The sequence below is a fragment of the Maniola hyperantus genome, chromosome 10, assembly GCF_902806685.2.
Source record: "Maniola hyperantus chromosome 10, iAphHyp1.2, whole genome shotgun sequence".
Classification (NCBI taxonomy): Eukaryota; Metazoa; Arthropoda; class Insecta; order Lepidoptera; family Nymphalidae; genus Maniola; species Maniola hyperantus.
Genome location: NC_048545.1, coordinates 13,534,499 through 13,557,920, shown reverse-complemented (window position 1 = coordinate 13,557,920; position 23,422 = coordinate 13,534,499). Strand labels below are relative to the sequence as shown.

Genomic DNA, 23,422 nt, shown 5'->3' with positions numbered 1-23,422 from the left:
AATCTGAGTCACTCAAATCACGCCTGAAGAAGTTTTACTTCAAAAATATAAATATAAATAACGATTCTACAAGTCTACAGATTGACTAGTGCAAAAGTGGTCATTTAGTCTTACATAATACAAATCTTAATAAATTAGACTATAATTTATTATTTATTAATAAATAAAATTAATTATCTAAGTATTTAAATTTATAACTAGAGGTATTTTGCCAAATTAACTTAACTTCAATATAACTTTAGTATAAAATCTCAGACAAGGGAAAATAAATAGACGGTATAAATATTAATAAGTAGTCTAATCAACACGAGGCGTTTGACAGCGCACCCGGCACCATGTTATAACTTCAGATTGGACTACTTATTTTACGATCAATGTAATCGGGACATATGGGACACCAAAGCCGATTTCAAGAATAAACTTTCAAAAGTCTATCTTAAGGCAGTGATGTTTATTTCCATTGTGTAACTACTACCTACATTTAAAATCGTGCATTCATGTTAAAGTTTACTCGCAAGAGATCATTCTATAGTTTTACTTTAGTCTGTGGCGGTTATAAAAGTAAAAAAATCCAAAATACAACTTATTAGATATTGGTATTGGCATGAGATCAGAAATAATGACTTATTTTGGTTACAAATACGACTTCAGGTCGTTCAGTAACCTTTCAGACTATAATGTTATGCTCAAGACACATTGTCAGAGTCGAAGGGAAGTTACGTGTTTTTTGTAAAATGTATCAATGTAAACTGAACTTTATTTATAACAGGTTATGTACGAATTTGAAGCAAAATGAAAAAGACCATACCAGATAGCATACCTGCATTTGCGCGTGTGGATTTGTCAGTTTTTTTAGGTTACAAATTAGCCCTTGAGTGCGATCTTACCTGAAGGATGTAATCTATGACAGCGAGTCTATGAAGGGATTTATATTTATATGGCAGTTTAACAAAACAGATATCTCAGAAAGATTATGCGCCCTATATAGAGGAATTAAAGTTCAGTTTACTTTTGCAATATTTTAGAAAAGACGCATCGTTACGCGCTTCAACTTTCCTGCAATGGGCTTTGAGCCTTATGTATGTAATGTACTCAATTATTTGAGCGAAAGGTAACGCTGCACATACTTTCAAAAACCTTTATTTTTTATTTGGAAGAATCATAGCTGTCGTTGAGAGGCGGCAGGCTGTGTGTCAGAGTGCTGTCTAGCTTCCTCGCTTCGTGCTCCAAAGTGTAGGAATCTAATGCCGGATCCTGACGGAAAAAAAACATTGTGAGGTTAATCCAAATAGTTTTTGGTAAGATTTGTTGTTAAGAAACTTAAATACCCTCTTAAAAAATGTCAGTTCGAAGAAACTGGAAGGATACGTATTTCTCTGCTTTTTCCCAATTTTTTTATAGATCGCACCAAACTTTTAAAAAGTTGTATTACGGCTCGGTGATAGGTATAAATCTCGAAATAGTGATTCAATTACCTGCGATACGGTCCTCAGTGAGTCTCTGAGAGCAGATCGTATGCCCTGCACGTCGCGAGCGGCGCGTCCGCTGCGGGCGATGTACGCTTGGCGACGACGGATCTCCGCCGACAGCTGCGAGCGAAGCTGCGACAGCTGACACGAACAAAAATACGTTTTTTTTTTAATTCAGATAAGTTAATAAAAAGTTAGCCCTTGACTGCAATCTCACCTGGTGGTAAAGTGATGATGCAGTCTAAGATGGAAGCGGGTTAACCTGAAAGGGGTATGGCAGTTTAAATTACACCCATACGCCTTTGATTTCTACACGGCATCGTACCGGAACGCTAAATCATTTGGCGGCATGCCTTTGCCGGTAGGGTAGTAACTAGCCAAGGCCGTATTCTCCCATTAGACCAAAGAAAATTTAGAAATTATAAAATTCTAAACTTCTCCTGCCGGGAATCGAACTCGGGACCACATTGAACCTTTGGGACCTCCCAACTGTGCCAGGGAGGTCGTCAAAAATCAATCTTGCCTGTGTATGTCTTGTCTGTTCTGTCCACAGTTAATTCAACCTCAAGAGTACGCATATATAAAACTTTACGATTTTGTTTTGCATGAAAACAAAATCGTAAAGTCTTGGCGGGGGACAGGGGAGAATGCTTTGTTGTGATTGGTGGACTCAAGTCACGTAATCAAGACAATGTGCGGAATGAGGGTACCGAACGGGCGTGGGCCGAATTTTATGCTAAGCAACTGCCTAAGCTTGGCGATCGCGGGTCGGCTATTAGGAGTCTATCGGTTGGTGGTGGTATGTGGTTGTGTCTTACCAATATAATTCGTGTGTGTTTGCTTTTATCTGCGCATGTGCGCGACTGCTGAATACGGTATTTGACAACTAGTCAAATCAGTGACTTTTTATCAAACGTCAAAACGCGCTCTTAGTATGCGAGATTCTATGAAGTACCGGTGTGTGACGTCACAATCATTTGAAGTGCTTTTTTTAGTTTAATCGATAATTTAAAATGGTTATTACACTTAAAACCAACAAAGGACGTGGATTCTACGTATTTTGGAAGACCCTCTATTTAATAATCACTGAGAAATAATTTATTTTTGATGCAGTCAAATACCCAATTTCAAATTTTTGAACTTGAAGCAATTAAGTCTTGTCAGAGTTTAGAACGCACGCGCATACTAATTTTATCATAAGTCCCGCAAATTGATATTGCGGTGGAACCACGTCTAACATCGAAATGACGTCATTTTGATGTCAGCCGAAATAAAAATATACCATCAGCTCGAAACTTCAGTCTAGTACTAACGCAACTAAAATGGCGGACACGCGCATTAGCGATTTGCGGGACTACAAATAGTGTGCAAACGAACACGACTACTATTCTCACCTGGTTCTCAAGGCGTATGATCTGTTGTCTATAGTTGGCCTCTCTCGCCTCCAGGAGCCGCTCCGCTTGCATGGCCGCCATTCTGTACTGCTCTATGTCTTGTCTATTATTCGCGCCGCCATTAGACGCGTCGCTGAAGTAGCGGTTGCGAGCTAATGTTAGCTCGGATTCCTGCAAAGGATACCGTTTTTTGAATATTAGAAGAAAAATATAAGTAGATAGAGAATGTTGAATACAGCTTTTTTCATTTTATGGTTGTTCCTTAACTTCCATTAGGGTGCAAAGGAGCTCATCTTGTGCCAGCCATATTGTATTTGTTATGACGTCATATATCGTACCATTTTCTGTAAATTTTCTCCATCTTTGGCAAGATCAATACTTATAATAAAACTGTAACAGGTCAAATTCTGTACATTGAAGATATTTTGAAATTTTTTTTTCGAGGGCACTCTATAATCGATACTGAACCCAAAACTGTAATTTTTTTCATTTTTGTCTGTCTGTCTGTCTGTCTGTCTGTCTGTATCACGGCCGCGCATCACGCTGAAACTACTGAATGGATTCCAATGAAACTTGGTACGATTTGAGGTCATACTATGAGGAAGAATATAGGATACTTTTTATCCCGAAATTCAGCATGGTTCCCGTAGGAGAGGGGATGAAAGTTAAAATGTATACTGAGTTGTAATTCATTAACGCGTAGTCCGATTTCATTCATTCTTTTTTTGTTAGAAAGGGGATATTTTAAAAATTGTTCCGTAAATATTTCAAGGTAATCGGTTTTTAACCGACTGTCAAAAAGGAGGTGGTTCTTTTTTCTACATCGATTTTTTTGAGGTTTCTGGACCAACAAAAAAAGTTTTCGTGGTGGTCACATAAAAAATTCTGGATTCAACTCCTTAATCCTGATGCTGCAGGGTTACTGCCCGACTGAGTTATCAAGATTCAGGAAGTGTTCATAGTGAATTCATATTGTAGGTACCAAGCAACGACTTTATTCTCAGACTTCAAATCTCAACTCCTCAACCCTGATGATGTAGGGTACAGCACTCCTAAACTATAATGTTTCAGGAACTGCGGATGATGCAAAATTATTAGGACCGATTTGCAAATATTTTTTTTAAATCAACAAAAAAAGTTTTCGTGGTGGTCACATAAAAAATTCTGGATTCAACTCCTTAATCCTGATGCTGCAGGGTTACTGCCCGCCTGAGTTATCAAGATTCAGGAAGTGTTCATAGTGAATTCATATTGTAGGTACCAAGCAACGACTTTATTCTCAGACTTCAAATCTCAACTCCTCAACCCTGATGATGTAGGGTACAGCACTCCTAAACTATAATGTTTCAGGAACTGCGGATGATGCAAAATTATTTTAGGTACCAAGCATAGGCTACATCATTGAACTTCGGATCCTAACTCCTCAATCCTGATGCTGCAAAATTATTTTAGGTACCAAGCATAGGCTACATCATTGAACTTCGGGTCGTAACTCCTCAATCCTGATGCTGCAAAGTACTGAAGTCCTAAATCGTGGGGATTTTTAAAAAAAATAAAAAATTTGAATCGACTGTTAGGCGAAACGAAGTTCGCAGGGTCAGCTAGTTCTTTAATAAACCTATTGCACCCAAAGTAAAAAACCCCTTCTTTATTATGTATTTTGTAACTGAACTTATCATTTAAATAACCTTTCAAAAAAAAAGAAACGGGCCGAATTGAGAACCACCTCCTGTTTGGAAGTCTGTTAGTAACACTCGAACATAATTTAGTATTAGATGTAGGTTTTTAGTATTAAAGTACCTTTGACTCCTTCAGATATAACAAATCAAATACTATTTAATACCTAAATACGCAGGGAAACTTACTTTATCGGCAAGTTCCTTCTCCAATCGCCGTATCTTCATCTTGAGCTCTCTGTTCTCAAGTTCCATCAGACTAAACTCGGCGCTGTAGGGCTTGTCCTTGCACGGAACTTCTTTATATGTGCGCGAGTCTTTCGTGGAATCTGGTCCTGATGGGGAAAGTGTTATTTTGTTTCATTCTATTAAAAAACCGGCCAAGTGCGAGTCAGGCTCGCGCAATGAGGGTTCCGTACTACAGTTGTATTTTTTCGACATTTTGCACGATAATTCAAAAACTATGATGCATAAAAATAAATAAAAATCTGTTATAGAATGTACGAGGGAAGACCTTTCATATGATACCCCACTTGATATAGTCACTCACTTCGAAAGTTGAAAATACTAATTATTAGTTCATGACCACAATATATTTTTTTTTGTGTGATCTAACCCCTAAATTCACGGTTTTCCGATTTTTCCCCGAATGTCAGCTATAAGATCTACCTATCAGCCAAATTTCATGATTCTAGGTCAACGGAAAGTACCCTGTAGGTTTCATGACAGACAGACAGACAACAAAGTGATCCTATAAGGGTTCCGTTATTCCTTTTGAGGTACGGAACCCTAAAAAGTAGCTGATGCCTGCGACTTCGTCCGCGTATACCTATTTTTTTTAAAGAATGCCAATGTTAAATGACTAATATTGCCCTTTCCTCTCAATTAAGCGTCAGGCTTGTGCTAGGAGTAGGTACGACAATAGTGCAACGGGCGGGGTTTGAACCGTCGACCTTTCGGTTTTCAGTCCACTCCTATACCGGTTGAGCTATTGAGGCTCTATCCTACCTATCATCATGATCAACCCATCGCCGGCTCACTACAGAGCACAGGTCTCCTCTCAGAGTGAGAAGGGCTTTAGCCATAGTCTACCACGCTGGCCATGTGCGGATTGGTAGACTTCACACACCTTTGAGAACATTATGGAGAACTCTCAGGCATGCAGGTTTCCTGACGATGTTTTCCTTCACCGTTAAAGCAAGTGATATTTAAATAATTAAAACCCACATATCTCCGAAAAGTTAGAGATACGTGCCCGGGATCGAACCCCCAACCTCCGCTTAGAAGGCAGACGTCCTAACCACTATATTGCGTATACCTATAGGTTTTCAAAAATCCTATAACATAGGCTACTTTTATCCCGTAAAATCAAAGAGTTCCCACGGGATTTTTATAAACCTAAATCCACGCGGACGAAGTCGCGGGCATCAGCTAGTGTATATTAAAATCAAAATTAAAATTATTTAGATAATAAAATCACTTACCCGAATCCAAATCTGAAGAATAGTATACACTCTTCTCAGTGCGATCGTGACTTTTGCTGCGAAGAGCGGAAGTGACGGACGGGCGCACCATCCGTCGATCCGCTTCTAACTTCCGGACGGTGTCTTGCAAGGCGTCGCACTTCGCCTTCAGTTCAGACCGGTCGCGCTGTAAGGCGTGAAGTTCGCGCTCCAACTCGCTGCTGTCGTTACTCTCTTTGCCGTCCCAGGTTGTCATGCGGAGTTGGGATTCGAAATCCGCTCTGACGAATAAGTGAAAACACTTGAACCAGATTATGCCCACAACTTCGTCCCCGTGGACTTCACAAATTTCAAACCCCTATTTTACCCCCTTAGAGGTTGAATTTTCAAAAATCCTTTTTAGCGGATGTCTACGTCATAATAATAGTTGTCTGCATGCCCAGCCCGATCCGTCCAGTAGTTTGAGCTGTGCACTGATAGATCACTCAGTCAGTTAGTCACCTTTTCCTTTTATGTAATTAGACAAATGCGAGACTACAATCACGCCCAATGAAGAAGTCGAAAAATGCGGCGAATGTCGAAAGGTCTCTACAGGCGCCAGAGGAAATGCAGAGGATAGTCAAAAATGTATGCCCAGTTCAAGCATGATATATTATATCATAATATATTATATAATTAATATAGCACTCTCTTTACCTAATCCCATACAAAAACAGAGAGAGAGAGAGCTATACTAACTTGATTCCACAGATAAGTTAGCATAGCGCTCTCTCTGTTACGTACCTTACAAATGATAGAGCCAAAAAGAGAGAGCGCTATATTAACGTCATCCCGCGGATAGGGTTTAGAAGGGTGCATACACAACTAATTTCTACTAACTTCTGCGCTTCGAGATTTGCCAACTGGTTGGTGAGGCGATGCACTTGGTCCTCCAGAGAGCAGTTGTGTCGTTTCAACTCTCCCAGCGCTGCTTTGGCGCTTTCCAGCTTTTCGGTTAGGACACGACGCTCGTTCTCACAGTTAGCTGTGATAATTAAAGAAAAATGTAATTATTATTACACCCTTTTACAGCAGTTATTATGAATAATCGTCGAAAAACTGATCTCTATTATTGTGGCTGATTCTGTTTTAAAGTCTGTTCACTAAGATAGTGTCGGGACGCCGGTGTACGCCACACGCGGCGACATTTCGTATCGTGGCGGCGCCTTTGGCAAGATACGGCACGTGCCAAGGCGGCGCGACATAGAGGCGACAGCATCTAAGTGAACAGACTTTACACAATCTCCAACTTAACTTTTAGTCTTGTCAATTTAGTTTAGTTTTGAGGTTGTGTCACTTTATCTGAATAAATATAAGCTACAATGACATAGGTACTATTGTGTCTAGAAACAAACATCTGAATCGGTCTAAGGGCGATTACGCATCCGAATCCGTGAAGAAACGTTCCGAAGTACATAGTCATATAACTTTGTATGGTGGCTTACACACTAGCTCTGACTTTCGTCATACGAGTTCTCTCTGTCATCCGTGAGAATATAACATCCCTGAGTATAAAACTTAACAATACACTTCTGCATCTGCCTCAACTTGTCCATAGCATTGGCCTCATCGTTCTTCGCCTCACTCAACAAGCGTTGAGTCCTGCTTACCTTTTCTCTCGACTCGTACTCAGCAGCGATTGTATCTTGCAGAGATGTCGATACTTACCAATACACTTCTGCATCTGCCTCAATTTGTACATGGCATTGGCCTCATTGTTCTTCGCCTCATTCAACATGCGCTGAGTCTTGCTCACCTCGGCTCTGAGCTCGCTCTCAGCAGCGACTGTATCTTGCAGAGATGTCGAGTTCCTTCACTGCCCTATGGGAAGTAAAAAGTATAAGACTTACCAATACACTTCTGCATCTGCCTCAACTTGTCCATGGCATTGGCCTCATTGTTCTTCGCCTCACTCAACAAGCGTTGAGTCCTGCTCAACTTTTCTCTCGACTCGTACTCAGCAGCGACTGTATCTTGCAGAGATGTCGATAGATGTATTGAGTTGCTTCACTGCCTTATAGGAAATAAAAAGTATAAAACTTACCAATACACTTCTGCATCTGCCTCAATTTGTACATGGCATTGGCCTCATTGTTCTTCGCCTCATTCAACATGCGCTGAGTCTTGCTCACCTCGGCTCTGAGCTCGCTCTCAGCAGCGACTGTATCTTGCAGAGATGTCGAGTTGCTTCACTGCCCTATGGGAAGTAAAAAGTATAAAACTTACCAATACACTTCTGCATCTGCCTCAATTTGTACATGGCATTGGCCTCATTGTTCTTCGCCTCATTCAACATGCGCTGAGTCTTGCTCACCTCGGCTCTGAGCTCGCTCTCAGCAGCGACTGTATCTTGCAGAGATGTCGAGTTGCTTCACTGCCCTATGGGAAGTAAAAAGTATAAAACTTACCAATACACTTCTGCATCTGCCTCAACTTGTCCATAGGATTGGCCTCACTGTTCTCCGCCTCACTCAACAAGCGTTGAGTCCTGCTCAACTTATCTCTAGACTCGTACTCAGCAGCGACTGTATATCTTGCAGAGATGTCGAGTTGCTTCACTGCTCTATGGGAAGTAAAAAGTATAAAACTTACCAATACACTTCTGCATCTGCCTCAATTTGTCCATGGCATTGGCCTCATTGTTTTTCGCCTCATTGAGCATGCGCTGAGTCTTGCTCAACTCGGCTCTGAGCTCGCTCTCAGCGGCGGCTGCCTTTTGTAGAGACGTCGACAGTTGTTCGACTGTGCCCTTCAGAGATGTGCACCTGTCTTCTAGGGATGCGATAGTACGGGTGTAGCCTTCACAGCGCTCTTGAAGTTTCTGATAAATTCTAGATATTTAAAGAAAACTCCCGCAACTTTCGCCTCATATAATTAACAATATTCCGCATTAGGTAATGAAATAACAGCAGTTGACTTTACAGCGCTAAAATGTTGTAGAGGAACTTAAGCTATTAGACAGGCAATTATTAATTTATTTACCCCATATACCTGTTTTTAATTCATCCATACTTCCTTACTATACTATATTTTGACTATGACTTTTGACCAACAGTTTAACTAATTTTGATGGGTACAGAGTTAGCTTCCATCCCGGGGACGGACATAGGCTAATTTTTTTGCCGAAAAACCAAAGAGTTCCCACAAGATTCTTAAAGGCCCATCCGTTTAACCGATTTATTTGAAAGGTACAGAGATAGCTTGCGTCCTGGAAATTAACATAGGCAACTTTTTATACCCGAAAATCAAATAGTTCCCACGCCATTTAAAAAAACTTAAATCCACGCGGACGAAATCTCGGGCATCGTCATCTAGTATTTATATATTAACTTCAACTCAGCGTGTTGATTAGATACTTACAACGCATGTTAAGGTTAGTCCCTGAACTTTTCTCACTGGTTCAATGTAGTTCTAGGTCAATTAGTTATACAAAGAAGAACTTAATATATAACACTTACCTTGAGCGCTTGATCGCGATCTCTGGCAGCGACGGCAGCCCTCTGTACGTCGCCTTCTAGTTGCGCTCTACGTACATCCAACCTAGCAGCACGACCTACGCAAATTTTGATACAGATAAATAAAAACTTAATTTAGATACAGATAAATTCATTTAAACTATACCTGTGCCTTTTTTACTATTTTTTACTACCTATTTCCTTTTTAGGCGTTCAAAAAAAAGGGTTGAAAAATCTGTGAAATCCTATCTGAAAAAAATTGTTGGTTTGTCCTTCAATCACGTCGCAACGGTGCAACGGATTGACGTGATTTTTTGCATGGGTATAGTTAAAGGCCTGGAGAGTGACATAGGTTTTTTATCGCGGAAAATCAAAGAGTTCCCACGGGATTTTTAAAAAAACCTAATTCCACGCAGACGAAGTCGCGGGCATCAGCTAGTAAGGGTATATAATAAGGGTACTGATACCTTCGGCAGCTGCCAAAGCTTCACGCAACTGTCCAACTTCCTGCACACGTTCAGCCAACTGCACCCGAAGATTCTCAGCTTTATTCTGAAACACCAAAATACTCATGATTTATCATGTCCCCAAGTTTATACATTACTATCTTATGCTCGCGACTTCGTCCGCGTGGACTACACAAATTTCACACCACAATTTCACCCCTTCAGGGGTTGAATTTTCAAAAATCCTTTCTTAGCGGATGGCTACGTCATAATAGCTATCTGCATGCCAAATCTCAGCCCGATCCGTTCAGTAGGTTGAGCTGTGCGTTGATAGATCAGTCAGTCAGTCAGTCACCTTTTCCTTTTATATATATATATAGATTTCGTTTATTTTCTACCCCATATTTTTGACTCGAATAGGATTGATAAAATGATGAAATTACCTCATTTTGGACTTTCTCTTCGGTGACAGAGGTCAGGGTTGCTTCCAGACTGGTGATCTTGTCTCTCAAGTTACTGATCTCTATAGTCTTCGACTGTACCGACTCGTTCTGAAATAGGATGTTCGTATCATACAACAAAACAATCGATTTTTGTAAATAATGTACCAATATATTGTCTTTCAGTAATGTTTTATGTTGACTATATTTGGGAACAGATAAACCGCGATTTTTCTCATTAGTTTTGTTTGTGTTTTATTTATTTTTGGTTTGCGTCTGTTTCCAAACTAACTGCCACATGCCACAAGCTCATTTTTTAAAAATTAAACACCATAATATGATGGTGGGCATAAAAATATAAGGAAAGGTCAAGGCGTCATGCGCGAACCCAGAAGACGCAGGTGCGAATCCTGCCGGTTCCGCAATTTTTGATAAATATTTAAAATTATTTATTTTACAAAGTATTATAATAACTAAGTAGGTACGTCTTTCATGTTGTAGCGTTACATGTTAGCCCCTATACTATAAAGGATCCCTCACTATCAGATGAGATTGTAAGCTAAGAACACTCTTTTAGCCAACTTCAAAAAAGCGGAAAAATTATATTCGACGCTTAATTTTTGATTTTTTCCAACTTTTCCAAGTTCCAAAACTGGAAAAAAAATGTAGAAAAATAACATTTAAAAAATCTTACCAAACTATTGAACTGCGCATCCTTCTGGCCCAAAGCGGCTTGCAATCGCCCCTTTTCTTCTTGCAAGCCACGTAGGTTGGTGTTGAGTGACTGTAAGCGACCTTCCCCTTTGCCGTGCTGTTCCGTCGCCTCCTTGAGTTGCTTCTTGAGTATGCCCACTTGAGACTTGAAGTCATCCTAAAATTATTTTGGAAAACATTTAAATACATTCTCGTACTGTTATGTTATGTAAAATGTTCGGGAATGTTTTTCTCTAGTAATCTCTTGTTTTTGAAAGTGATTTCTAGTCTATGATTGTCGATGGAAGAAAAAGGAGAAAGAAAGTAGATGACGGATGTCTGAAAAGAAAACAAAGGAAAGTAGGAGTTTAAAGTCGTTGTAAAAAATATACACGATTCTAATTTTGGCGTTATTATTTAGGCTAAGGCCCAGCAGAGACCAGCAGTCCTGCACAAATTGTTTTCATATCAGCAGGGTGCACTGCGTGCAGTTGGCATAACTCAGTTACCTTTTCTCTTTCGATCTGGCAAACCTCGTGCATTAAGTTCCTAACGCCCTTCTTGATTATTTCCGGATCTACGTCTATGATCTCGTTCCGATCTTCCGAATGGTCACGACCTGCAAAATTTGGCTGTCTTAGGTCAAACACAAAGTTCGGTCTTAGTATAGAACTATGACAAAATTTTGCCAAAGCTGAGGTTTTTTGAAAAACTTCACTTAACTTCACTTAACTTAAGGCAAAGCTAACCTGAAAAGTTAAAAAAAAAATGCACATGTTTAGAACGCAATTTCCATCTGAGTCTTGTTTCTCATGGCCATGAAATCAAATGAAAACAGAAAAACTGCCTCGTAAAATTTCCAATAAACACATTTGGAAGGATATTGCCCATTTTCTTAGGAGCTTTGGGCCCCCCCAATATAATTGTTATGTCACCACGGTTTTAATTTTATTTTGTAGACAAACAATTACCTTTTTATATTCTGCAAACGATTTCAATTTATTCACCCGGGTTATAAAGAAATCTTATTTTTTATTATGCTGATATTGAGGTTATATTTAATTAATACTTCCTCAAAATAAATGAATGTTTACGATTCTAACTGTAATTGTGGATATTTTCAATGATAGGGTGAAGAGAAGTCGTAATAAAACATATAATCGTAAAAAATAACACATTTTTTTAAAATCAATTTTAAGTATTGATACGCGACGCCACAAAGGAGGGCCCGTTTACGGGCAATCTCCTTTACAAGTCACATACCTCTGTGCGGGCTGTATCGCCGGGACGGGCTGGCGAAGCGTCTTCTGGCCGCCTGCTGCACGCTGCCGTCAGGCTGGATGCCGCACACTCTGCGCAGCGAGTGTGCAACTGACGATAGCCGCGCTTCGGCCTCGCGTCTGCCCGCTTCTGTTTGAGCGAGCGCTGTCTCTACCGCACGACAGCGGCTTTCGCTGGCGCCGAGACGTGTCTATGAAACAAAATCTTTAAAGACAAGTCTGTTATAAACGCCGAAAGCCATGTCCGGCGTAACGCTGTACGCGACCGACAAATGATTATTATTAAAATGCAAAATAGTGGTCTCTCTACACGTCTGACGCGGCACATATGCGCTATGCACGTTAGGCGTATGCGAGAGACCACTATATACCATTACATCATACAAGAATTGGATCACAATGAGTTTAATTTTTCTTAAACATACGCTTCAGAAAATAACTATTTTATTACTGTTAGCTACATTCCACTGACTACAAGTTTTAACATAACGACTGCTACTGGCGTCCGACTTATACAGACGGTTAACATTGGTCCATGAAAAAAAATATAACCACATTGAGAAGAACCAAAAGAACAAAGGAATGAATACTTATCAGCCAAATGGGTGACCACAGTTTGGTTATCAATCCAGTTACATTAAAACTGCCGAAACTATTTTTATTCTAAGTTTCAATGACATAAACAAAACCCATGACGTCCTAGTCACTTATTAAGCAAGTTTGGGAGAGCTATATAAAAGCTTACTGCTGAAATTTTTCTTACCTTCAACTCCTGAATCTGCTGTGTAGCATCAGCGAGACACACTTCCAAGTTGTGCTTCAGCTCCTCCAAGCGACGTTCTTTAGACCTGCAGTCTTCCAAACGTAGTACCAGTTCCTGCCGATTTTATTTACACTCAATATATTATATACCTACAACCGCAAACCTCTATACAAACGCAAACACAAAAGTGGAACGAAAATCATGTTAAACTAGATTTTAGCAACCACACCCTCTAAAAACGTAAAAAAAAATTTTTTTGACAATAGTGTTGCTGAATGTGGTTTATTGTTTTTTTAATTTAATGTTTACCAAGATTGTGACACACATTTTAAATTTTTTGCCATACCATATACATACCTTTATTCTTTCATCTCCTTTATCGACATAGTAAACAATCGATCTTCCTTACACTAGTATGCCTACATCTTCCAAAATATTTGTCGAAATTTCTAACCTGATCTCTAGCCCGACAAGCCTCCTCCAACTCTGCGCCGCGTTGTCTAGCTGCGGCCAGATCGGACCTGGCTGCGGCTAGCATCGCCTCCAGTTCAGCGCTGTGACGCTTAGCCGTCGCCGCGTCGCCCGCGCTACGCTCACGTTCTTCGCTCTCGTTTTGCAACCTAGGGAAGATTGTCAAAATTTAAATTCACAAAATTCTTATGACTTGAGAGTCTCTGCTCAGTGACGGAATTTCTTAGACCCGACTGCGTGGAAGCCCAACCATGAGGTGCGAAATTTTCTCAAGAGGTCATAAAATATTTTTACTCTAACAGTGTTATATGGTACAGAATCTTATTGTGGGGGCAGAGCTGTTCTATCGGAACTATTTTTATTTTTCAACTGGGCTAAAGGGGATTCGCTAGCTGTATATCAGTTTGTAAACTCAAATCACGCAAATCTGATCCAAAACGTCGCAGTCTTTCTTCAGGTTCCGTATATTGCTGCCACTCTCCAACATTGTTGCTACGCCCAACAAGTGAGCTCTAGAGTTTTAGTACTCACCTAGACTGCAACTCCTTGATGTCATGCTGCGCCTGCTCCAAAGCTGCGCGCTCCCTCTTCAACTGCGCCTCCGTAGCACGCAGAGAGCGCTCCGTGTGTTCGCCGCCACTCTCCGCCTCCTTCAGCATTGTTTGTACGCGCGACAACTCCAGCTCAAGAGTCGTGCGATTTTCTTCTAACCCTTAACGCGTCGGAAAGAAATTATTAGTATTGACGTTTTGCCAGAATTAATCCAACAGCTTGTTTGCGGCCACAGCTGAATATAAACCTTCACAACAAGTGTCTGCACTTTAGTGGCGCGTGGAAAGCTTCAATAGTTTTCTATGATATGATAAGACATTTTGTGGTTATGAATTGATATGATTGTGTGACATATCTGCAATCTTATGATAAGCTCCGTCACTTGTTCCCTCACTAGAGTTCCACCGCTTTAGAGTCTTGAGGAAAGCTTCAACAACACTATGATATGATATGACATTGTGTGACATGACATACCTGCGATCTTATGGTAAGCCTCGTCTCTGGCTCTGGCCGCGTCCCGTCTCTCGTGCTCCGAGCGCTTGACATGCTCGCGCAATTCCCTACATGCGCTATTGTATTTATCCCTTTCAGCCGTACAGTTGCTGAGTTGACGACGCGTATCGGTTAGTTCTTTGCGGAGACTTTCTGTTTCGTTTTCCACTGGAAACAAAAATTTTATTAGGGTACCCCGATGAATTTGAAAGAATGCTACTTTTTGTACAACATTAGGCTGGCACGGATGCAGGACAATTTCTTTCGCGATTATTATAGAACATGAAGAATTGTAAACTGTGACGGTTAAAATTTGTCTGTATAAAAAATTTACTAAGGCCAAGGCAGTTAACGTTTGTTTGTCTTCTGATCCAGCACACCCATGATCAACGTATAGACGACACATTATATAAATGCGTGATCAAAAAATACACATACCGGCATAAAAAGTATTTGTATTATTTAATTTTAATGAGATAGCTTTATATTATAATCAAAACTTAACTAAATTAATAAAGCAACCCCATGAATAAAATTAGTCTCATACTTTACATTCGCAGTTGATTGCCACATTTTTGAGGCTCTCGAAACGGTCTATATACTCACAATCCTTCAGTCTGCGTAAAGTGTCTTGCAACTGCGCATACGCGGCATCGTACTTGTCCTCCGCGAGCGACAGTTGCGCGCGAGTCTCCTGACACTCGCGATTGACTGCCTCCTTCTCCACGTGCAACTCTTTGATGCGGTTTTCGAAGCGAGCGCAATCGTCTTCTGCCGCCGCCCTATTGGATGCTACATTACTAGATGCACATCACAAAATTGTTACACGCATTTTGCTGATTATCGTTTTAGAAGCTCAAGTCGCGAAGACGTCTATGAACATTTTAAGGTTCCTGCTGAAACCCAGCGCTGCAACTTGCTGCGGCTTTTCTTAGAAAGCAGTTTGTTTTCAGCACCGAACTCCTCATTCCCTCCCCACTCCGACAATTCATCGGCCTCTACAAGCCCGAGACTTGCTATTTATCTACCAACTTTTGCTGACATCTCTAGATTTCATTCAAAGTGCGTGTAATATGTAGTTATATTTATTCTATTTGATGGATGAGACTAAGATTTCAATAATTTGGAAGGCTAAACAATCATTGCATCGTTGCCTATTATATCATTTCAAGATCTCTATCATCTATCTTCTTATGCGTGGCGGCGGTATGTGTTTCTATGAACTGTATTATCATTGCGATTAATATAGAACCAGACATTTAAAAAAAATTATAAAGCCTGATACACAAGTCATCACGCGTTGTGTGTTTGCACTGCAAAGCGCGGTTGGGTTTTGATTTTTTACTTACTTAGCCTCCTCTAGCCTGGTTTTCAAAGCAGCCAAGTCATCCTTCAACTGGTTGATATGATTCCTGTCCTGATCCGAGCGCGCTTGCGCGTCGCGACGCACGCGCTCCAGCTTGTTCTGCTCACAGCAGAGAATCCGCTTTGCTTCCTCCAATCTTTCCATTAGGGCTTGGTGTTCTTGGTGAGCTATGGGCAATAACATTCATTATGCCCGTAAAATAATTCGATAAAACTTCATTCTAAATAGACTACTTATGCCCTAGGAGAAAAAAAGCAAGTTCTTAGGACGACCTTTGAAAGTTCATTGAAAACCAATGTAAATAGGTTTATGTACAAGCCAGATCAGTTACAAATTCTCCTCATACACTTGTCTCGTATTTTTCACGCTCCTTTGTTACCCTCGCTTCCACCACACATTTATCTCTTTCTAGGCTCTGACACAAGAGTTCAGAAATATCCTAATAACTTACCAATAAGCAAAGCCTGTTGTTTATCATTCTCAGCTCGTAGCATAGCCTCATCATGTTGCAACATCAACTGGTCTTGAGCTACTAATAACTTCTTCTATTTCTCACACTCGCTTCCATCTACTCGCTCTATCTCTTTCTAAGCGATGACACAACATTTTGGAAATATCCTAATAACTTACCCATAAGCAAAGCCTGTTGTTTATCATTCTCAGCCCGCAACATAGCCTCGTCATGCTGCAACATCAACTGGTCGCGAGCTGCTAATAGCTTCTTCTCTTTCTCTCTCGCAGCGGCCTCGAATGATTCCCTTTCACTCGTCAATGATGCTATTGTCAGGCTGAGTTTCTGTTCTAATGATTGACGCAATAGTTCCTTTAACATAAAATAATTATTTTTTAAATTTTATTTAATTTGGTTTACTTACGGCTACTTAATCTAATACATTAAAAATAGTATTTACTTATTCTAAAAATATTACATACTAAAAGTATTTTTGATTTACAAAATTACATATTAAAATGGAGTTTATAAAAAAAAATTTTTTTAAAGCATTTTTGAAAGGAAATTAGGTTTTTTTTTTACATCTAAGTACCTTTTCCTCTTTAAGTTTAGTAATATTCTCCGTTGTGGTCCGGTTGAGATTAGTGATGACCTGTTGGTACTCGGCCTCTTTCTTGCCAGATTGCTGCGACATGCTGTTCCTTGTCTCTCGAAGTTTCTTCTCACTGTTTTCCAGATCTTTTGTAAGACGGGCGATTTGGCCTGTTACCAAGTTTTTTTTTTTTAAACAATATTAGCCAAGTTAATTGCTGACTAATATTCCCCTTTCCCTTCCAATTAAGCGTAACGCTTGTGCTAGGAGTAGGTACGACAATAGTGCAACGGGTGGGATTTGAACCTGCGACATTTCGGTTTTCAGTCCGCTCCTTTAACCGTTGAGCTATTGAGGTTTTAAATTACTAACCACATTGTTGTGATCTATATCCACGTGCAAGCTTTATATGAGGGAACATTTTAATAACTTATAAAATTAGTTAAATTTAACCTGCTTTTCTGTCTTTAAGCTTATAAAATGCAAAGGTTTTTTCGGTAGTGCATGCAATCTGAACCACTGGTATAGGCAAAACTGAGTAGGCTCCTGCGATAGTGGAGCGGTGCGCCAAGGTGACAGATGTCACAAACTGACGAATCACCGAGGTCTTGCGTCACGTCACCTCACGCCTTCCACGGGTCTCCACTACCGTAAGAACCTCGTCAGTTATGCGTTACGCCTGTAGATTCACTAGACGACTCGAAAGCACTTGTAAAATTTTATTTGAATAAAAATATCTATTTCTATTTCCTACCTACGAGTAATAAATTTCTGCTCCTTCTTCAAACTCTATTTACAGTACGTGGCAGAAAATAATGTACATCGGCCTTTAAAATGACATTATGGCTTTGTAGAGCACTTTCTCCGTCCCTCATACCTATATGACGTTTTGTCGGTCTCAACGACTTTCTAACTCCTTCTAAAGGTCGATGTACATTATTTTCTTCCGCGTCAACAATTGGTCAAAACTTTACCTTTGTGATTCTCCTGCTGGACAAGCGTTTCCTGCAAGTCATGTTCCAACTTGCTCCTCTTATTCTCCGCATCTTCCAACATATTGGCCGTATCAAACAACACCGCCTCTAGCGCGTCCTTCTCAGATCTCACCCCCGCTAATTGCTCTTGCAAATGCTGCTTGTCTTTCTCCAAATTGTCTATTAATAACTATGGATAGAATAAAGTTTGAGCAGTTTGGCAATGAAACGTAGACCTCTAAAGTCATCGCTAGAGTGTTTGCAGTGTTTCAGCATCATCATCATGATCAACTCATCGCCGGCTCACTACATAGCACAGGTCTCTTTTAAGAGTGAAAAGGGTTTTGGCCACCACGCTGGTCATGTGTTGATTGGTAGACACACTTTTGAGAACATTGTGGAGAACTCTCGGCATGCAGGTTTCCTCGCGATATTTTCCATTACCGTTAAAGCAAGTGATATTAAATTTTAATTACTTAAAAACGCACATAGCTCCGAAAACTTAGAGGTGCGTGCCCGGGATCGAACCCCCGACCAACGATTATAGGCGGACGTCCTAACCACTTGGCTATCACAGCTACCACTATAGGCTATCACAGCTCAAAACTCAAGGCGGTGGAAAATTCAATAAATTTAAGGTGGTGGTACTAATATGGGTTGGATTATGAACATGCGCATTCAGTAACAAAGGTTTTGTTTTTGGGTATGCAAAAAGTTGCTGGACAGAAAGTACTGTACGCGGCCAAAAGTGATGAACATCTGTAGAAGAAGATAGCAGATTTGTAGAGCACTGTCTCGGTCGTTGAAACCGTCAAAACGTCATATGGGTATGAGTGACAGAGACAACGCTCTACAAACCTGAAACATCATTCTTAAGGCCGATGTTCATCACTTTCGGCCACGTACTGTAAGCAGGATAGGTGGTGTTCCTAAGAGCGCCACTTTACTTGCCTGTTTTTCCTCAGAGTCTTTAACGTGGTCATCAAGAGATCTATTCAGTCGGCCGATAGTTTCGTTCGCCTGCTCCAGTCGTTGTTGCAAACGTATGATCTCTTCGTTCAGAGTGTCCTTCTTGCGAGCCATCGCCGTTAATTGGGAACTGAGTTCACCACGCTCCCTGATAAAATACCATTTTTGTCTCAAAAATATGGTAAAGATAAACTGTTCAATCCAACCTGGACCCTTTTTCTATGTAGGTATAGCGCATAACTGAGTAGGCTTCTGCGGTAGTGCTGCTGCACACCGCGCTGTGCGGGAGGGTGACAGTTGTCACAAGTACACTGACATTTCGAACCACTGAGCGTACTCAGTTATGCGCTATGCCTGGAACACAGACCACCACCTTTAGACGCCTAATAGCCGGACACCCCCGATCGCCAAGCTTAGGCATTTGCTTAGCATAAGTCGGCCCACGCCCATTTGATACTCTCATTCCACACATGATCTTGATTTGACGTGATTTTTGAGTCCACCAATCACAACAAAGCATTCTCCCCTGTACCCCGCCAACATTTTACGATTTTGTTTTCAATACAAAACCCCGTATATGCGTATTCTTGAGGTTGAATTCTCTGTGGCCTGGAACAACTTTGCAAGCTAAAAGCTAAAATACTAAAAAAAATCACTTCGGCTTTGGCTTAAAAGTCATACCAATATTGTAAAAAAATTATCTGTCTGTATGTCAGTCCGTTACCTTTTCACAGCTTAGTCATTCAGAAACAATCTTGGCAAAATTTGGTATGGAGATCCTCCTGAAGCCTAAGCCCCTGCCAGGATAGGATACTTTTTACCAAAGAAAATCAAATAGTTCCTACAAGACTTAAAAAAATATACGTGAACGAAATCATAGACATCTGCTAGTTTAATAAAAATGCAAACTCTGATGAAACCTCATCTCAATCTCTTACCTCATCACTTGCCGTAACTCCATCTCAACTTTCTCCCTCTCTCCCTCCAGGAACTTGATCTTCTCATGCAGAGACGCCTTATCTGCCTCCAACTCCATCCTATTCTGCTCAGCCGCTAGCAACTCTTTCCGGAGCGAATTCAGATCACCCTGTAGGTCTGATGACTGGTTTGACAGAGACGATCTGTCGTCTTCGAGCTACAATGATAAGACTTATTTTTCAATCGACAAATAAACTTTGACAGATGAATTTCGACATTTTGGCAGATTACCAATACTTACAAAATCTATCAAAACGTCTCAGTTCTTTGGACAATAGGTAAAAGTCCCGCAAATTTCTACTGTGTTGGAACCATGTCTCATTAACATCGAAATGACGTCATTTTGATGTCAGCCGAAATAAAAATATACCATCAGCTTGAAACTTCAGTCGAGTGCTGACGTCACTAAAATGGCGGCCACGCGGTTTGGCAATTTGTGGGACTTATATTGTAGATATAAAAATATTTTTTTTTCTATATTTAGGCTTATTTTAATCGTATTTACTTAAAAATCTATATTACTAGTAAACTTAATCTCACATGTTTGACATCTTCCTGAAGCTTCTTCTTCTCTGCTTCCAGATTTCGGACAAGATTTTGCAACTTCTCCACTAAATCTTGAAAATCTCCGCGTTCTATTAACGTTCTTTCTAACTCGATTTCTAGTTCACCTGTACATATTAAAACGAGACAGGTTTATGTCAGGGACACAAATCTGTCTGTTTTTAACCGACTTCAAAAAAAGGCGGAGGTTCTCAATTCGTCGGAATCTTTTTTTTAACTAACGTTAAGACTTTTGTCGATATTTCAACCCGATTTCACAAGTCGTGGTCACGACGGGACTGCGGTGCTACGAGAGATGAAGTTCGGCGGGACAGCTCGTGCAGTTCCAGCGAAAAGAACAAGAAAGAGGGTAGTTCGCTACTGCCCATAACAGCTCGAACTTCATCTCTCGCAGCAACCCAGTCCCGTCGTGACTACGATCCATGCAATTGAGTTGAAATTTCGACAACAAATTAATCATGGTATGTCCCCAATACTTACTTACGGCTGTCAAACGTGGGGTCTGACAAAAGCTCACAATCAAAAAATAAAGGTATGCCAACAAGGGATAGAGAGAAGCATGCTGCACATCAAACTGAAAGACAAATGGAGACTGACCAAAATTAGAAAGATCACAGGTGTGACAGATGTCTCAAGAAGAATCAAGAAACTTAAATGGCGTTGGGCTGGCCATATGATCAGATCCCCAAAAGATAAATGGACCAAAGAGGTCACTTACTGGTACCCCAGAGATGGAAAGAGAGCGAGAGGACGGCCACAGAGGAGATGGGAGGATGACCTGCCAAAGGGTTGGCGCGGACTAGCGTTAGATAGGAAAAAATGGAGAAGTCTAGAGGAGGCCTATGTCCAATGAGGACAACCTGAACTGTAAACTGCTGGTGTTACTAATTTTTTTAGAATAAATTATGTAGGATAGGATAATTAAATAATAGGAAATAAGAAATTAGTAATACGTTTAGTTAGTAATATAAGATGTAAAACTAGTGTATCAGTAAATAAAGGCTATTTTATTTTTATTTATTTATTTATGTCCCCGTTATCTACATTAAACTATGCTACTTACTTCTGTTTTTCTCCATCTGCGACAGTATGGCGTCGGCCTCTATTTTCTGCTGGTCCAGCAAATCTCGCGCTAAGGCGATCTTGTTAAGCTCCTCTCTCAACGTCACGAGTTCTGAACGCATTCGCGACGAACGCTCTTCCTCGACTCTACAAATTGTTTTAACTTAACATAATCATCCCATCGCCGGCTCTCTACAGAGCACGCTTCTCATTCTGAGAGATCCTCTCAGAATAAGAATGGATTTGGCCATAGTTTACCACGCTGGCTAAGTGCGGATTGGCAGACATCACCACACCTTTGAAAACATTATGAAGAACTCTCAGGTGTGCAGGTTTCCTTCGCCGATAAAGCAAGTGATATTTAGTTACTTAGATATGTAAAGTTTTTTTTTATCAGTCCGAGGACATTTAGCAAATTAGGTGTAGGATATCGTTTAGCGGCTGCTCCTCTTTAGGAGCTAGCACTCAACTCTTTATTGCCTATCAAGAAGCGAGGTCGAGAATACATTTCCTCTTTAGGCCTCTCGGGTAGTCCTCAATTAAGAGCTTGTAGCTAATGGATTCGGATTCAGAAGCCGTTCTTTGTAGCGTTTCGCTAGCCCCCGAACTTCCTCCTTTACTGATATTACGTTCAGGTTCTGATGGAGTTCTTCATTAGTTATAAACCACGGCGTGTTAGCGATCGAACGTAAAATTATATTTTGCATTCTCTGTAATATGTTAAGGCTGGAGTCACATGCACTACCCTACAGTTGTGCGCCCAGGTATGTAAAGTGAATCTATAAAATACCTCAATACAGATTCTCTGCTGGACGCTTCTCGATGCAAGCGATCTACTTCGGAGTTGAGGGCGCGTTTTTCACCCTCTAAAGATTCGATGTTCTTTTCTAGACGACTGTTAATTTTCTGAAGCTTCTCGTAATCGGATGTTAACGACTCCACCTAAATAAAAATCGTTGTTTAATTTTCTTAAACCAAACCAAAGTTAAATTACGGAATATGGAAAATATAGATATGGAAAATTTGTAATCACTACTTCCTATAGTAAATGCGAAATTGTGTTTGTTTGTTGGTTTATTGGTTTGCTGGTTTGTCCTCCAATCACGTCGCAACGGATCGACGTGATTTTTTGCATGAGCATAGTTTAAGACCTGAAGAGTGACATAGGCTACTTTTTATCCCGGAAAATCAGAGTTCCCATAGGTTTTTTAAAAATCTAAATCCGCGTACCAAGTCGCGAGCATCATATTAAATGATAACTAGCATAATATTATATAATAACTAGCATATGCAATCGACTTGGTCCATATGGACTACACAAATTTTAATCCACTATTTTACTCGTTTAGGGATTGATTTTCAAAAACCTTTCTTAGCGAATGTTTACGTAATAAAATAATAGCTATCTGCATGCCAAATTTCAGCTCGACCCGTCCAGTAGTTTGAGCTGTGCGTTGATAGTTCAGTCAGTCAGTCAGCCAGCTTTTCGTATTATATATTTAGATTCCTAAGAATTTATTTTTGACATAGGGCATCATCCCAATCGAGGATATATCAAATTAACTTACCATAGCATTGATTTCAACGCGATTTCGTTCTAGATTATTCTTATCTATTCTCAAGGCTTCGAGGGTCTTCTGCATCGATTCCTTCTCTTGCAGGAGTTGGTTCAGATCTGTGTTGGCTTGATCTAATTTACCTGCGCAGAAAGTAAATACTAGAAGTGAAACTATACGCGCACGGGATTCTATTTAAAATGAGCCAACAAAAGTTGGGTAAGCCTTCTTCATAAACGTGACACTGGCGAAACACTCTGTGCCCAGCTGGCACAAC

General features: G+C 40.4%; 1 protein-coding gene across 2 annotated transcripts in view; it reads right to left on the bottom strand.

Annotated features, from left to right (window-relative positions):
• Nucleotides 1-1,091: 1,091 nt before the first annotated feature.
• Root (ciliary rootlet coiled-coil, rootletin) overlaps nucleotides 1,092-23,422 on the bottom strand; it is a 30,586-nt gene continuing 8,255 nt past the window's right edge. For both annotated transcript variants that reach the window (XM_069501522.1, XM_069501521.1), the window contains exons 11-38: nucleotides 23,158-23,288; nucleotides 22,380-22,531; nucleotides 21,591-21,736; nucleotides 20,504-20,634; nucleotides 19,924-20,120; nucleotides 18,968-19,133; nucleotides 18,017-18,206; nucleotides 17,043-17,212; nucleotides 16,630-16,822; nucleotides 15,983-16,166; nucleotides 15,240-15,415; nucleotides 14,616-14,801; nucleotides 14,121-14,301; nucleotides 13,573-13,738; nucleotides 13,119-13,232; nucleotides 12,339-12,546; nucleotides 11,585-11,694; nucleotides 11,077-11,253; nucleotides 10,386-10,493; nucleotides 9,964-10,048; nucleotides 9,500-9,594; nucleotides 8,634-8,862; nucleotides 6,882-7,026; nucleotides 6,024-6,283; nucleotides 4,729-4,874; nucleotides 2,864-3,034; nucleotides 1,476-1,610; nucleotides 1,092-1,254 (exon numbers count right to left, since the gene is read on the bottom strand). In XM_069501522.1, coding sequence (XP_069357623.1) covers nucleotides 1,147-1,254; nucleotides 1,476-1,610; nucleotides 2,864-3,034; nucleotides 4,729-4,874; nucleotides 6,024-6,283; nucleotides 6,882-7,026; nucleotides 8,634-8,862; nucleotides 9,500-9,594; nucleotides 9,964-10,048; nucleotides 10,386-10,493; nucleotides 11,077-11,253; nucleotides 11,585-11,694; nucleotides 12,339-12,546; nucleotides 13,119-13,232; nucleotides 13,573-13,738; nucleotides 14,121-14,301; nucleotides 14,616-14,801; nucleotides 15,240-15,415; nucleotides 15,983-16,166; nucleotides 16,630-16,822; nucleotides 17,043-17,212; nucleotides 18,017-18,206; nucleotides 18,968-19,133; nucleotides 19,924-20,120; nucleotides 20,504-20,634; nucleotides 21,591-21,736; nucleotides 22,380-22,531; nucleotides 23,158-23,288 — 4,460 coding nt within the window. In that variant the 3' untranslated portion in view covers nucleotides 1,092-1,146. The remainder of the gene's footprint in view (nucleotides 1,255-1,475; nucleotides 1,611-2,863; nucleotides 3,035-4,728; nucleotides 4,875-6,023; nucleotides 6,284-6,881; nucleotides 7,027-8,633; nucleotides 8,863-9,499; nucleotides 9,595-9,963; nucleotides 10,049-10,385; nucleotides 10,494-11,076; nucleotides 11,254-11,584; nucleotides 11,695-12,338; nucleotides 12,547-13,118; nucleotides 13,233-13,572; nucleotides 13,739-14,120; nucleotides 14,302-14,615; nucleotides 14,802-15,239; nucleotides 15,416-15,982; nucleotides 16,167-16,629; nucleotides 16,823-17,042; nucleotides 17,213-18,016; nucleotides 18,207-18,967; nucleotides 19,134-19,923; nucleotides 20,121-20,503; nucleotides 20,635-21,590; nucleotides 21,737-22,379; nucleotides 22,532-23,157; nucleotides 23,289-23,422) is intronic.